The following is a 13,091-nucleotide window of genomic DNA, read 5'->3' as shown; positions in this document are numbered from 1 at the left end:
CTAAACCAGTAAAAGCAAACCACCGTTACTACAGTGAAAACACAAGCGATCATTCAGGACGATTAATAATATATTCCACTGTAAACATCACAACGTGCCAAACAGGCAACTTCATCTGGAGCAGGTTTGGGGTCAAGCAGAAAGACAAACATAATTTTGTGAAACCCAGAGTTGACTGAATTCCTTGGTTTGGTTCATCTGTTATTTATTCAAAAATAATCCAGGTTGACAGTCTTTTCCAAATTAAACTTATGGAGGTAATTTATGACATTATCTGTATCACTTCAGGTTTATAGATTTATCTTACATGATTCAGCATATGGCAAATATGAAAAGAATATTCTAAAATGAAAGATGACAAAATACCCTTTTTTAAAACTTTTGGAAGTAACTTTACTATTTTGTTGTGTAATGATCTTTTTGCTGCTTTGTTCGTATTTGGCCTTAAACATATTAATTTAACACTTTCCACATTCGAATGATTGATAAATGTAAGAAATGATCAGGAAACCTGAATAAATTTTAAATGTCTTTCTGCTCTGTTTCATAAACAAAAGATCTCATTGACCAACTTCCAGATTTACTGGGATTTATGTGCAAAATATTGTGCCTTATTTTGCAAAGCCAAATTGCAGACAACTACTCAAATTACACTTTAAAAAAAATAAACTTACAGGCTGTAGCTCGGAAGAATCCAGTGAGAAACTAAGAAAAATCTGCAGCAACGTTATGAAGGCTGAGTAGAGAAGTGAAGCAGGTGAACTCATCAGGGGGAACGCGGCACAGCTGTGGTACAGAAAAGACAGGAAAACCAAACTTACAATAATGTAAAAGAAAAATATAAAAAAAATACAGGAAACAGAACATAAGAATACCTAATAAGACAAGACCTTAAAAACCACAAAAAATGCAGAAAAAATTCTAGAATATAGCAAGATATGTAGAACATTACAAAAAATAGTATCTAAAAAAAACCTGTTGCATATTTTATGGAACACTGTAAAACTTACAGTTGTGCTTATTGACATTATTTTATTATGCTGGTTATGATTGACAAAATATGAATATTTACAAAATAAAGATGCTTTTGTTGACTAAATCCATACTGAAAACTATTGGTGCAAATGTTGATTCAAAACAAAATGTCATGATTTGAAAAACGTTTAAGACTGAAAGTTTTATTGTCAAATTATACAGAGAAAATTATATAAAACAAGAAACATTTTCATAGTTAACACATCAATTCACTTGAAGTAAATACCTTTAATATCCAAATTATATATAAGTTACACATTTTAAACCACTTTTTCAAGCAGCGTCATGAAGTAATGAGGCTTTTCTAATGGAAACAATCTGCTGCTTAGCTAAAGAGCTATTTCAGGTTTAGCTCTTTAGCTAAACCTGAAATAAACAGGTTTAGCTAAAGAGCTCGTTAATAATCCCATTCACATCACTTTCCACTTATATTAATCCAGCTTCTAATATCGATTTGATTAAAAACAAGTTGCAGCATCACCGCTCTTTAATGCTCCACCTGCGGCTTCGCCTCACCACCTGAAATCACACCAGGGATCCAGGGGCCTCTGCTGAAACGCAGCATACCTCAGCTCCCCTGTGTTTCCGGCTCCGCTTCATCGCAGCACCTGATAAGACGTTGGGAAGGTAGGGGAGCGTCGGCCGGCCAGGATTTCTTCAGCCTCCTTATCAGAAATCCTGCCATTCCCAGGAAATCATTGGTGGGAAAGTAAAACTCAATTAAAACGGCGGTGGGAAATGGCTCCAGTTGGACCTGCTGGGTTTGAGTGACGATGGAAAACAACAGATAAAGATTTATCAGTGAAAAACAACTGGACTTTTTTCAAAAGTTTGTTACATAACAGCCACAAACACTGTTGTAGTTTATGTAATATTCAAAAGCAACACAATAAATAATTGTGAAGGTAAAAGGATTGCATTTTATTTGCAGCTCTCATCATTTTAACACTAAATAAAGGCTGGTGCAACCAACAGTGTTCACAAGTTAGCTAAATAATTAGTAGTGCAGAAACGATTAATCAGATTAATCATGATGAATCAATTATTGGAATAATTGTCAACTAGTTGAGTAATTGATTAATCAGTGACTGGAGTATACAGATTTTAAAAAAGGGCCATTTGCCAAAAGACTAACATAATCAGAGCCGTGATGAAGCCAAAACTGTACAAAATATACACATTTTGAATTTAAGATAAAAAAACACCCTTTGTCTGCACATATGTTCTAAAATCAAAAGGTTTGATGCCGTATTTATGCTAAATACATGTAATAATCACTGAATGGTGAATAAAAAAGTAAAAACCTTTTCAAAGTTGACCTTTCTTGATATTTTGTTTCACCCAGAAGTCGATACTGTTTGGGCGAACATTGAACGGAAAGGTTTTCACAATGTTTTGTGAAACTTGTGGTTGTCGCATGTTAAAACGTGGAACTTGAAGGACATAAACGCAGCATCGGCTCTCTCCCTGCCCAGCAGCTTTGTCTGCTCCCCTCTCCAGCTGTTTTGATGTTTCTGTGGAAAAGCGTGTTGATTCCTGGAAGCAGTGAGGCCGCCTGCTCTCACTCAGGCTGTGTAATTGGCTCCCATCCTCTCAGAGGCATCCCGCTCCCTGACTAATGCGTCCCACCTCTGCCCACCCATCTATCCGCCTGTTCATCCGTCCAACCCTTCCGCAGCTTCGCCCTCCGGCACCACAAGCCGCCGCTGCTATTACACACGCCACATTAGCCGCGTATGAATAACAGGCCTGCAACAATGACCTGCGCCCATTTCTCGATTTGCGGCGGCTAATGATGACCTGCTATGAGTGCATCAGAAGCTGTGCTATCATCCAGCGTAAGTCCAGATGATTAAGTGCGGTGTTAGTGAAGGAGGGGTAAGAGACGCTGGCCAGGCAGTGGCTCAGGGGCAGATGTTAATGACCTCACACTGTTTGTGGTTACATGTCATAAATCATCTCCCTGCATGCAGCTCTACATCTGGATGCTCACTCTGGGGCTTTATTCCCACACAGGCTGACAGTATTTTCCAATAAGAGAAGGGTAATGGCATGTTCTCCTAAAAAAATGAAGATATCACGTCAAAGGCTCTCACTGCGGCTCAGATCAGGGATTATTTTTGGCTTCCTCCACCTCTCTCTTCTATATGCTCCACCATCCACCATAAAAACGCAGATATGTCGTGATGCCTCCCTCTCCCTGGAAGACTTGAAGCATGAGAAATATGCCTGACAGCTGCGGAGGGGAAAACATATGCAGCCGATAAGCTCGAGTTAAAACACCCGTCAGATGGAGGTGATCAGAGAAAACCTCGACCAGGAGAGACACGTTCCAGTTCTGACGAGCCTCAGGTCTCATTAACTCGGCTCAAACCCAAACGTGCATGAGTTAGAAATGCCACATGGGTACGGTTTGTCCACTGCATCAGTCTTATCCACATTTCTACAAATAAATATTAAAATAATCATGAACCCTGAAAAATAAAGAAGAAAACAGATTCTAGTTGCTTTGGACATATTCCACATGGACGTAATAATGCTTCATTGTATGACGGGAAATGCTGCCATCTAGTGGATATTTTGAATTTATTTTTATTCGTTTGCAGGATGCATTCACTATTTGCTGTTTCATACGCAAAATGTGGTGAAAAGCAAAAGCATTGTTTCATTTTCTGAACGCTTCGACATGTTTCCATAACAACATACAATATAAATCAGAAATTTGGTACATTTCCATAAATCTGCCATTTGTTTCCTGCAAGAAGCTGCATACAGTCCAGGATTAATGTAAAAATGTTTAATGCTAATTTAACAAAGTAAACCATTTAATTAGCAAAGACAAATCACTTGACATTTCTGTTTTATTCTCTATCACAATAAAAAGACAGCATTAAAAAAAGATTGTTCTTGTTTGAAAATTCATAAATTTCATTAAGTGATATATTTGAGCAACATGTTAAGATTTTGACGTCAAATGTTAACTTGCAAAACACATTTTGGTAAATAGTAAATGCTAATATTGATATTTATAATTTTAGTTTAATTTCTCTAGTTGGTATAAAACAGAAATGACCGCAGTGTAAAACGTCAGCTGTTGGAAAAGCGGCACTTCCGCATGCAGCCGCTTGGTGGCGCTCACTTAACACGAACATCAGCGGAGTTACATCCGGGTTCTGTTCTGGATACATTTCACCTTTTTATCCTGTAAGTGGATAAATGACTCGGAGTTACGTTCTTCACCAAATAACTCATGTAAATATGAAATAATAATAATGATTTTTTTTTAAATTTGCATCAGAACCAAAACGGTTCGATCTCTTCAGCAGAAAACTAGTGACTGATATTCAAACCTATGACAAAATACCATAGATAGAAAGTTGGCTTGTGATTCCCATTAAATTGTTTTTTAACTGTTTCATTGTGGAAAGGCAACAATGAGGATCTTAAAAGAAAATGCAAACGTTTGAGCAGCAATTTACATTTTTTTTTACAGATTTTTAATACTTCCCACAGGGTCAAAATTATACATACAGACTGGAAAATATTTGATTTGACGCAACTTGACCTGCATGCTTTTGTTTGTCAGAAACAACTTCTGGAGTAATTCTGGTTGAAGATTAAACTTTGAGGACTTCCTGGTGCAGGTCTTTATATTTCTATAAGGTAAATCCTGAATTCAATGTTTCCTTTCCATTTTTCTTCACTGGGTTTGCCACAGCTTAGAGGGTCTACTCTTAAAAAAAAGAAACATGAAAATTGTTGCAAAAGCATAAAACAAATAAAAGTGAAAGCAAAAGCAAAACTAATTCCACGAAGGAGAGAAAACCACTCAACAGACCCATAACTACCCTCCATCAACTCTGAAATAAGTAATCCACAAAAACCTTATTACCTAATCCACAAAAACCCACTTTCCCGCCATTAAGTGGGGAAAAATTGGGCCCTTTGAAGCAAGCATTCATCAGACGTTTCTTCGTTTCCTTAAATGAGCAATCAAGGATATTGATGCGCTGAGAATCTGTTCGCTTTTTATGTAAAATAGCTTTTGGGAGTCGTTTAAATGAGCTGAGGAATCGTTTCTAGACAGAGAAAAACACCGAAAGTTATTTGAAGACATCAAACAGGCAGGGCAAAGGTCAAACTGCTGCAGCCATTAAAGTTAAAATATTCGACTTTAGTGTTTTAGAAATTTCCTCGTTTCTTCTTGGACATTTCTGAGATTTTTGGCAGAAATTTCTTTCTTCTTTTTCCATCCCCATTGTCCCTGATTAGCTGTTGTGTTAAACTAACAGAACCACAAAGTCTAGCAGCCGCAGCTCAGTCTTCCTCAGGACGGTGTGAGGTCTCGTTGAACAGCTCGGACCAGTTGCACCAGTGTCTCCATCCACAGCTCCTTCTGGTGCTGGTTGCTGATCTGACTGAGGATCTGTGAGCTGTAGACTAAAGTCAGCACCGTTCTCTCAAAGTCCTGCCAGCCGAGCGGGCGCCGCCGCTGGGCCAGCTTCGCCATCAGGCGGCGGATGTCGGAGAGCTTCTTCGGCAGCACGTCCTCGCAGATGACTTCCAGTGTTTTCACGCTTCTCAGGGAGGCCAGCTCCTCGTCTGGGATCAGCAGGGGGCGCTCTTCGCCTTGGATCTGCATTCCGGCGAGAAGAACCTGCAAAGAAAGGGACGAAAGTTCAGGAAGTGCTCGAATAGTCACATATTTCAGAATGTCGACTAAGACCCAAACTGACCTCAAACAGCAGCTTGGCGTCCTCCTCTGAGTGCAGGAAGGTGGGATTGATCAGGGAGTACGCCCCTCGCTTAATCAAGAACGCAGACGGATACAGAGCTGGACGACAGGGAATTCAATTAGACAAGCTGGGCTGTGTTTAAGAAATTTAGCAGCACATTATTTAACGAGGCGCGGGCGGACCGCAGGTCGAGTAAACACAGATTCATTACAGTTTGAATATGAAGCGGGTGGCGGAGGCTCTGGCTCCAGCTGAGAGGAGGGTAATTGGTCTTCGACCCGAGACGCGGATGCTGCTGCACGAGTGGCACTATCGTTGGTGCTTCCAGAGAAAATAATATCTGCTTTGGATCCAGTAATCTGATGTAGGTGGAATTAAACACCTGCTGCCTCATTTGCTGCAGAAACAACCAGAAATGGGTTCAAATCTGAAATTTGGACATATTCGCAGGACACAGGATCCATGATCTGACAACTCAGAGCATAATAAATATGCACAATATTCAGCATGGATTTAAATGTCTTTTTGTTGCATTTTATCGATGTAACTTTTAAAGTGATGGTTTTCTTTTAACCTTTCGTCCGTAACACCTCAGGGCTGCTGGAGCTGAAATTCCTGCTTTAATTTATGACTAAATGGGAAGATTCAGTGGGTATCCCAATGGCAATTTAATATAATGACACTATTGGCATTTGAAGTGGCTTCTGGCAAGAATCACTTTAACTGTGGAAGTATATAAAGTCAAATCAAAGGAAGCTCTTAGTAACCAAAACGGGAAGATGAAGTTGTGAAACGAGGCACTTCAGGGCGCCAGTTAGCAACAAGACGGATAATGCAAAGAGGGAAACTGGAAAAAATAAGATTCAATTTATACTGAAAAAAAAACAAAAAAAAAAAACGTTTTTTTTACTTATTTCCTGACTGAATCGGGTGACCTGCTCTGCAGATTATGTCCAGACACAAATAAAGCGTTGATGCTCAAAGCAACTTATGAAAGCAAGTTAACTAGATCCACACCGAGGTATCAAAGAGTCGTATCAAAATAAAACGAAACAAGTCAAAGACTTCATCAAACCTGATTACCATCCTGAAAAATGGATGTTTTAATGTTGATAAATAAGCTGAATGGGATGTAATATTGATAAAATGAGTTGTTTTTACAGAACAATGTGCGGAGGAGTCTCACAACGTTAAGACCAAAATATTCAGTTTATTGCAACATGTTCACCTTTAAGTGTCATTTTCTGGTGATGAGTCTCATTTCTGCATTTGAGAAAAATACTTTAAAATCATGAATGCCACCCTTCATCCTTCTGTTGCTTTCTAACCAATCAAACTTCAATAAAATGTTCTGGATATTCTGCCGTTATAATCCACTGCGTCATGTTTTCTCCGGTCTCTCACTCTGCATATTTGTTTTAAAAAAACACACAAATATTAATGAGGCACCATAAAAAGCATTGGGTCTCATCTGAACTTGGACCTGGCTCTTCTACAACACCGCATCGGCTGGTAAATCCGCCATGTTAGCTCTGCGGTTGTGCCAGACAGACGCGTTCAGCTCCAGTTTACAGTTATGGGGTCAGCCAAATCCTGGTGTAGCGGCTGATCTCCAAGCGGACCCGTCTTCAGCTTGGTTCAGTTCCAGTCGGTGCTCTGGCTTTGCTTTAACAGATAAAACATGCAGGATGTGCAGAACGTCTTTCTCCCTGTGTACCGGCGTCACGATGATAATTGTCCAAATCATGGCCCATTATGTGTAATCCACAGTTTATCTGAAAGCTCTCAGCGAAACCATAAGCAGGATGTTCAGACCACTCAGGTAGAGTCCATTTACAAAATACTATAAATTATGAGTAGGCCAATATGTAACTTATGGATTTTCTTGTTTGATATGAGATTAGTTATGTTTTTCATCCAGAAATTAAGCGATAAAGGTGCAAAGACATGTAGTTCTGTATTAAAATACCGCTGTTTCATTTATTAAATTGAACTATTTTTGAATCCAAACACTTTATTCACATGTTTGTTACAACTCTGAACAAGATGATGATGAGAAACCAAAACTGTCTCCATCAAAACACAAAGTTTCTACGCTACACCTGATACTCAATCATCAGTCTCAGAGTATTATGAGCCTGGCGGGCCACCAGGCTTTACTTGTGCCCCCACCAGGCTTGGCATTGTTAATTAATCTAAGTTCTTTTTTTTTAAATTATTGCCATTTTTAAGACTTCATAGTTGGTGTTTAGGCATAAATCTTCCAGTCTTCCAATAATGCATAACTATCAAGTGATATTTTCACATTTCCTGTCAACTTTAAACATTTTTTAACTTAAAAACACGGCGGGCGGCTGGATGACTGCCCTAGCGTTCCGAGCACCAGGCTTAGCAAGTTTTCTGGGGGAAACCCTGCTGAATATATCACTAAGAAAAAACAAGGAAAATGTATAATAAGCTCATTATTCTCTGGACTGTTATGGGTCACCACCACACCTAATTATGCCACATGGTAAATATATCTTTAGGCTCACATTCATAACTTTATCTTGACAAAAACAGAAAGAAACTGTACTGACCCCATAACCCAGATGTAAAAGGTAATAACCACCAGTGTAGGAAATGACTTGAAATGCAGAACAAGGCAGCAGCTCTGGTACTGAAACTTCCCGACCTTCAAGCCTCAGCATGCGTCCTCGCCCCCACAGACACAGCCAGAAAAATAAAAAAATAAAGCTCTGGCCGTCGTGCATCATCCAGCGGTGCAGCAGCTCATGCATCAGGACGGATTCTCCATGATTCTTTTAAATGAAGACAAAAAGCCTCTCCAGTTCTGCCTTTGAACCTCCACATCTTCTAAATATAGAGAACAGAAAGCAGACGAGAACCAGCAGCAGCAGCAGCAGCCAGAGGTCAAAAGGTCATCAGCGTAGCATTACACCAACATCCTGCTGCCTAATGAAGCAACAGATGCCTGACAGAGTGCTAAAGAGCTACACTGGGGAGAATAATTGCTTTATTCATCTCTGATTTCTCAGCTTTCCTCACTTAGAAAGAATAGAGAGATATATAGTTTTATTATAGGTTCACATAATGAGTGACTATAAAATAAAAAGCGGCCCAAGTTTAATTTTTCAATGTGGCAAAGTAAATGTTTAGAAGAGAGATAAAACACCACAGATTAGTGTCTGGTTAACGGCACAACCAGGGAAACATGTTTTACAGTCTCCAAGTTCATCATTAAATATAAACATTTTGGTATTAATGTAATCCCATACAGTGTCTACCTAAGCTGCTGGATGAATGTAGAATAAAAACTCCAGCTTTACGCCTCAGCGGACGGTAAATAGTGAGAAAACACTGCTGTTCATGGAATCGCTGCTTATTTTTACATTCTGCCAGAAAAATCTTAGGATACTTTAGAACCCCCCACCCCCAAAAAAATGTGATGCTCACATACAGCTAAAATAATCTACAAAAATCTATTTTAATGGAAAGCTAGAAAGCTCAGAGGTTTGGCGTTTATAGAGGGAGGAGTGATTACTGAGACAAGGACCAGGTGAGTTTAATTAGGTGAATGTGCAGCAGCTGAAGAAGGCTGACATGGAAAACAACCACAAACAATAAAGAAAAAACAAGTGAGCGCTAAAAAGAAGCTGAGAAAGTAAATAAAAACAGGAGTAACTCACATCACTGAACTCAAAGGAAATGAAATTCAGAAGCTCAATGTTCCTGAGGATTTAGACATAAAAATATAACATCTCGGTGTGACTGCAGCACAGATAGAGAAGCCCAAATTCAGCTACAGCTTTACATCAGCAGCTGCAGAGTAAACATACATTTTTTTATGATGCAAACCAAATTGATATTGGTTGTTGCCCGGGGCAACAACCTGGGAGGTAAAAGATTGCTGCTTATCCAGAGCAGAGATGAGATCTCACAAAGACTGGAGTGAGCTGCATTTTTTTATTTCTATTTCATACAACTAAATCATAATAAATCGTAAAGAAAAACAGCAGAACTGAATATAGTAGCAAGAAGATTCCAGGTTTGAGTTTTCTGGTCTGAGTTTGCATGTTTACCCTGTGCAGGGGTGGGTTTCTCTGGGTACTCCAATTTCCTCTGGTCTCTCTAAATTGCAATTAGTGACGAATGACATTGCCTCCCGTTTTTGTTTCTACAACCTTTAAAATGCTCTACAAATACAAAAATATAGCATCTTTACCATGCTAAATGAGGAAACTGGCACATTTAAGTCCTTGCTGTTTGTCTGGCTGTCCTCAGAATAAATTTCAGCCCAGATGTCTCATCACATCGATTCGGCTGCCTTCTTGTTTCTTTTGTTTTGGTTTCCTTCTGTCCTCCAGTTCACCACACAATCAATGTTTGCATGTGCAGACTTCCCCTGTATGTCATTATGTGGAGGCAGGGAGCTTGTAATCTCCTGCTAACTGCTTGCAAGGAGATGAGAGAACAACAATGATGCATTAATTAGCCGGGCTAAACAGAGCTCTTGGCTACTGGGATGTTTTTTTTGTTGTTTTTTTCCCCTTTTGACAAGACAAAAGAAAATTAAAACACACATGAATGGATTAAAAAAAATAAAAGAAGTCCAGATCTCTCTGGGTGCATTAGAGAAAGGTGAAAAGGACAGAGAGGAGAATGAAATGCTGGCAGCAGCAGCAGCTCATCTTCTGCATTTCAATTCACCTCCAGATGAGTGTTAAAATCCTGTCAAGTGGCGACATTCTTGTGACTCGGATACAAATGCAAGCGTTTTCAGAGCAAACACAGGCTGCAGCATCAATACTCCCAGTGAGTTCAGTCTGCAAAGAGACTGAGCTGCAATAAAGTCACGCCGAATTACAGGGAGAACCGACACCGAGGGACGACCGAGAAACTTAAAAACGTTTGGTTTTAAGTTTGTTTTCTCAAAACTTGGCGGAGACTCATCGATGTTTCTGGTGCTACAAAGCAGAACTGCCTCAAATTTTAGTTTTTTTGTGGTTTAAAATGCAAAGAAATATCAACAGGAGAGCAGAAATGCAGAATAAAAAACATGAGAAAATATAGAAGAAGGGATCCAGAAAGTTTTCAGAAAGCGATGAATGGGGAGCAGGACGACACAATGGTGACGTTACGTGACTTAAATACACATTTATGTATGTGTAGTATATTATTTAGGATTCAAACAGCCAGAGATTAGAATCAGTGGGTCAAAGGTCAAGCTAAGAACATGCAGCTTTCAGTCTTTAAATGCATCAACATGCACAAAAAACAGAACAGAATAGTGTTTTATTAATCCCACAGAGGAGAAATTCAGTTGTTGCAGCAGCACATTAACAAAATATACCAATCTGAATATAAAAATATCTTAATACCTCCACTATGAACAACTGTATATTAATGAAGTGCCTACAGATAAAATGAAAAATCTGTAAAAATATTCACTAAATTTGTTTCATTTGTGAATAAACCAAGTTCTAAGAGTAAAATCAGGTGGTAACTATGGAAACAACAGTCAAACTTATTTGCACTTTTTATAAAGAAAACTTAAAAATTATGTCGTCGTCATAGTAATTTAAACATCTATGTTTTTGTAAAACTGGAGAAGCTTTTTCCTTAAAATAAGTTGTAAAGAGTTTTATCTTTGTAGAAAAAGATGTAAAATATTGAAAGTAAAACTGATATTTTATCAGCGGTGTTGAGCGATGTGAGTGTTAGGACAGGAATTTCCTGAGCGTCTGAATCCAGGAACAACAAGCCAGTCATTTTTCTCTGGAAACTGAGCCGAGTGTCAAATGTTCCTAATTACTCCAGAAGATAAACACATTCTTTCACAGCAGCACATCCGAGACCAAGTTATCATTATTTATGACTTATTTGTACTATATGCGTGTAGCTGTTGAAAACAATTCCAGTTCTGCACCAGAAATTAATTTTCAAAGCTAAAGTTCAATAACAGCAGTGAAATGTGTTAGACGGCAGGATTTATGAGTTCTTAGTTTTTAAAGGAGCGTGGTCCTACCTTTCCTGTGGTGCCGAGCGGCCGCCTGCAGGCTGGACAGGTAGACGACGGCGAGCAGAGCCCACCACCTCCGCGCCATGCTGATGATCCTCAAACACAAATCAACACACACACTTTGCTTGTCAAACTCGCCGCAATCATGATAAAAATAACTCCTGCAGTTCTATTGTGCAGGATTTTATATTTCCTCCTCCCTCTGTCAAATCTCACACTCCCTCCTTGAGCGTGTGTGTGTGTGTGTGTGCGTGTGTGAGAGAGTGTGTGTGTGTTCCCCGTTAAGGCCAGACTGTCTGGTCCCCATCTGGAAATCATCGGTATTTGGGAGAGCTGTTGCCCTCCTGGCTGAACTTTTCCCTCAGTCTTCACTCACTGGGCGACTTTTCTGTTTTTTCTCTCTGAACGCTTCATCGCATGAGTGATGAAGCTGACTGATAATAATAATAATAATAATAATAATAATAAATCAGAACAGTCTTCACCTGGGGGCACAAACCTTAATCAAGCTGATCAAATTGGATTAACTGAAAATAAACCAACAGATTATTGACCGTTCCAACTGAATCATAGATTACTCTTAATATCTTTTTTTTTTTTATTAATGTCGCGAAATCACACCTTTTTTCTATTAAAACCTGTAAGGTTCTCCTAAGGATATAAAATGCTTTAAAAAGTGTTACAATGCCTGCAACAGACCACAAAGTACTTTACATGTCAGTCAATCGTTCAACCATTCGACCTGAAGAGGGCAGAACTGAGACCATTTTGGATCAAATATTGCAGAATTTAAAGAAAATTACACAAAAGGTCACAACTTGCACAGAAACACAATTTAGCAACCTTATGAAACAATTAATATAGCTTTTATTAAAAAAATAAGTTGATTTGTGGTTTAGTTACACTTTCCTTAAATATTTTTCTCCAAGCTACAACCATCTTTCTGTAAATTTATTATGAGACAAACAACATCCAGACAGACTGAAGAAACAGAAACCTTTAAATCAAAGTGAGGACCATTTAAAGCATCTCGATTAAAGGCTGTCAAGACTTCGCTTCCTCCTCTCGTGTTCTTTGTTACTGAATATGTGCGATAAATACTTGGTTTTCTTCTGGTGTCAAAGCAGAAATAAGAACCACTGCAGGTTGATTTCAGCTCTCCTAGCTGATATTTCAAGGCTGCAGCCTTTTAAAATGAAACAAGGAAAAATTACTGATGGGTTTAAGAACAACAAAAAAGTAAAAGTGAGGAACCAATGTCAGAAAATCAGGTTTAAAGACAGAGAGATAAATATACA

The 13,091-nt window shown here is 38.9% G+C and overlaps 2 protein-coding genes across 3 annotated transcripts in view; both read right to left on the bottom strand.

The window, feature by feature from the left end:
* gnai1 (guanine nucleotide binding protein (G protein), alpha inhibiting activity polypeptide 1) overlaps positions 1–13,091 on the bottom strand; it is a 424,795-nt gene that overhangs the window by 100,519 nt on the left and 311,185 nt on the right. The gene's annotated exons all lie outside the window — the stretch shown is intronic.
* Positions 3,641–13,091, bottom strand: part of fam180a (family with sequence similarity 180 member A) — a 35,352-nt gene continuing 25,901 nt past the window's right edge. The window contains exons 3-5 of one of the 2 annotated variants that reach the window (XM_088003354.1): positions 11,800–11,888; positions 5,772–5,869; positions 3,641–5,692 (exon numbers count right to left, since the gene is read on the bottom strand). In XM_088003354.1, coding sequence (XP_087859480.1) covers positions 5,363–5,692; positions 5,772–5,869; positions 11,800–11,878 — 507 coding nt within the window. In that variant the 5' untranslated portion in view covers positions 11,879–11,888 and the 3' untranslated portion in view covers positions 3,641–5,362. Of the gene's footprint in view, positions 5,693–5,771; positions 5,870–11,799; positions 12,291–13,091 lie in introns of those variants that run through there. The other variant, XM_015002816.2, reaches the window with a different exon arrangement.

Source organism: Poecilia mexicana, unplaced genomic scaffold, assembly GCF_051168715.1.
Source record: "Poecilia mexicana isolate PSO_F unplaced genomic scaffold, ASM5116871v1 scaffold_23, whole genome shotgun sequence".
Taxonomy (NCBI): Eukaryota; Metazoa; Chordata; class Actinopteri; order Cyprinodontiformes; family Poeciliidae; genus Poecilia; species Poecilia mexicana.
The sequence above is the reverse complement of the archived record's forward strand: the minus strand, read 5'-3'. Positions and strand labels throughout refer to the sequence as shown.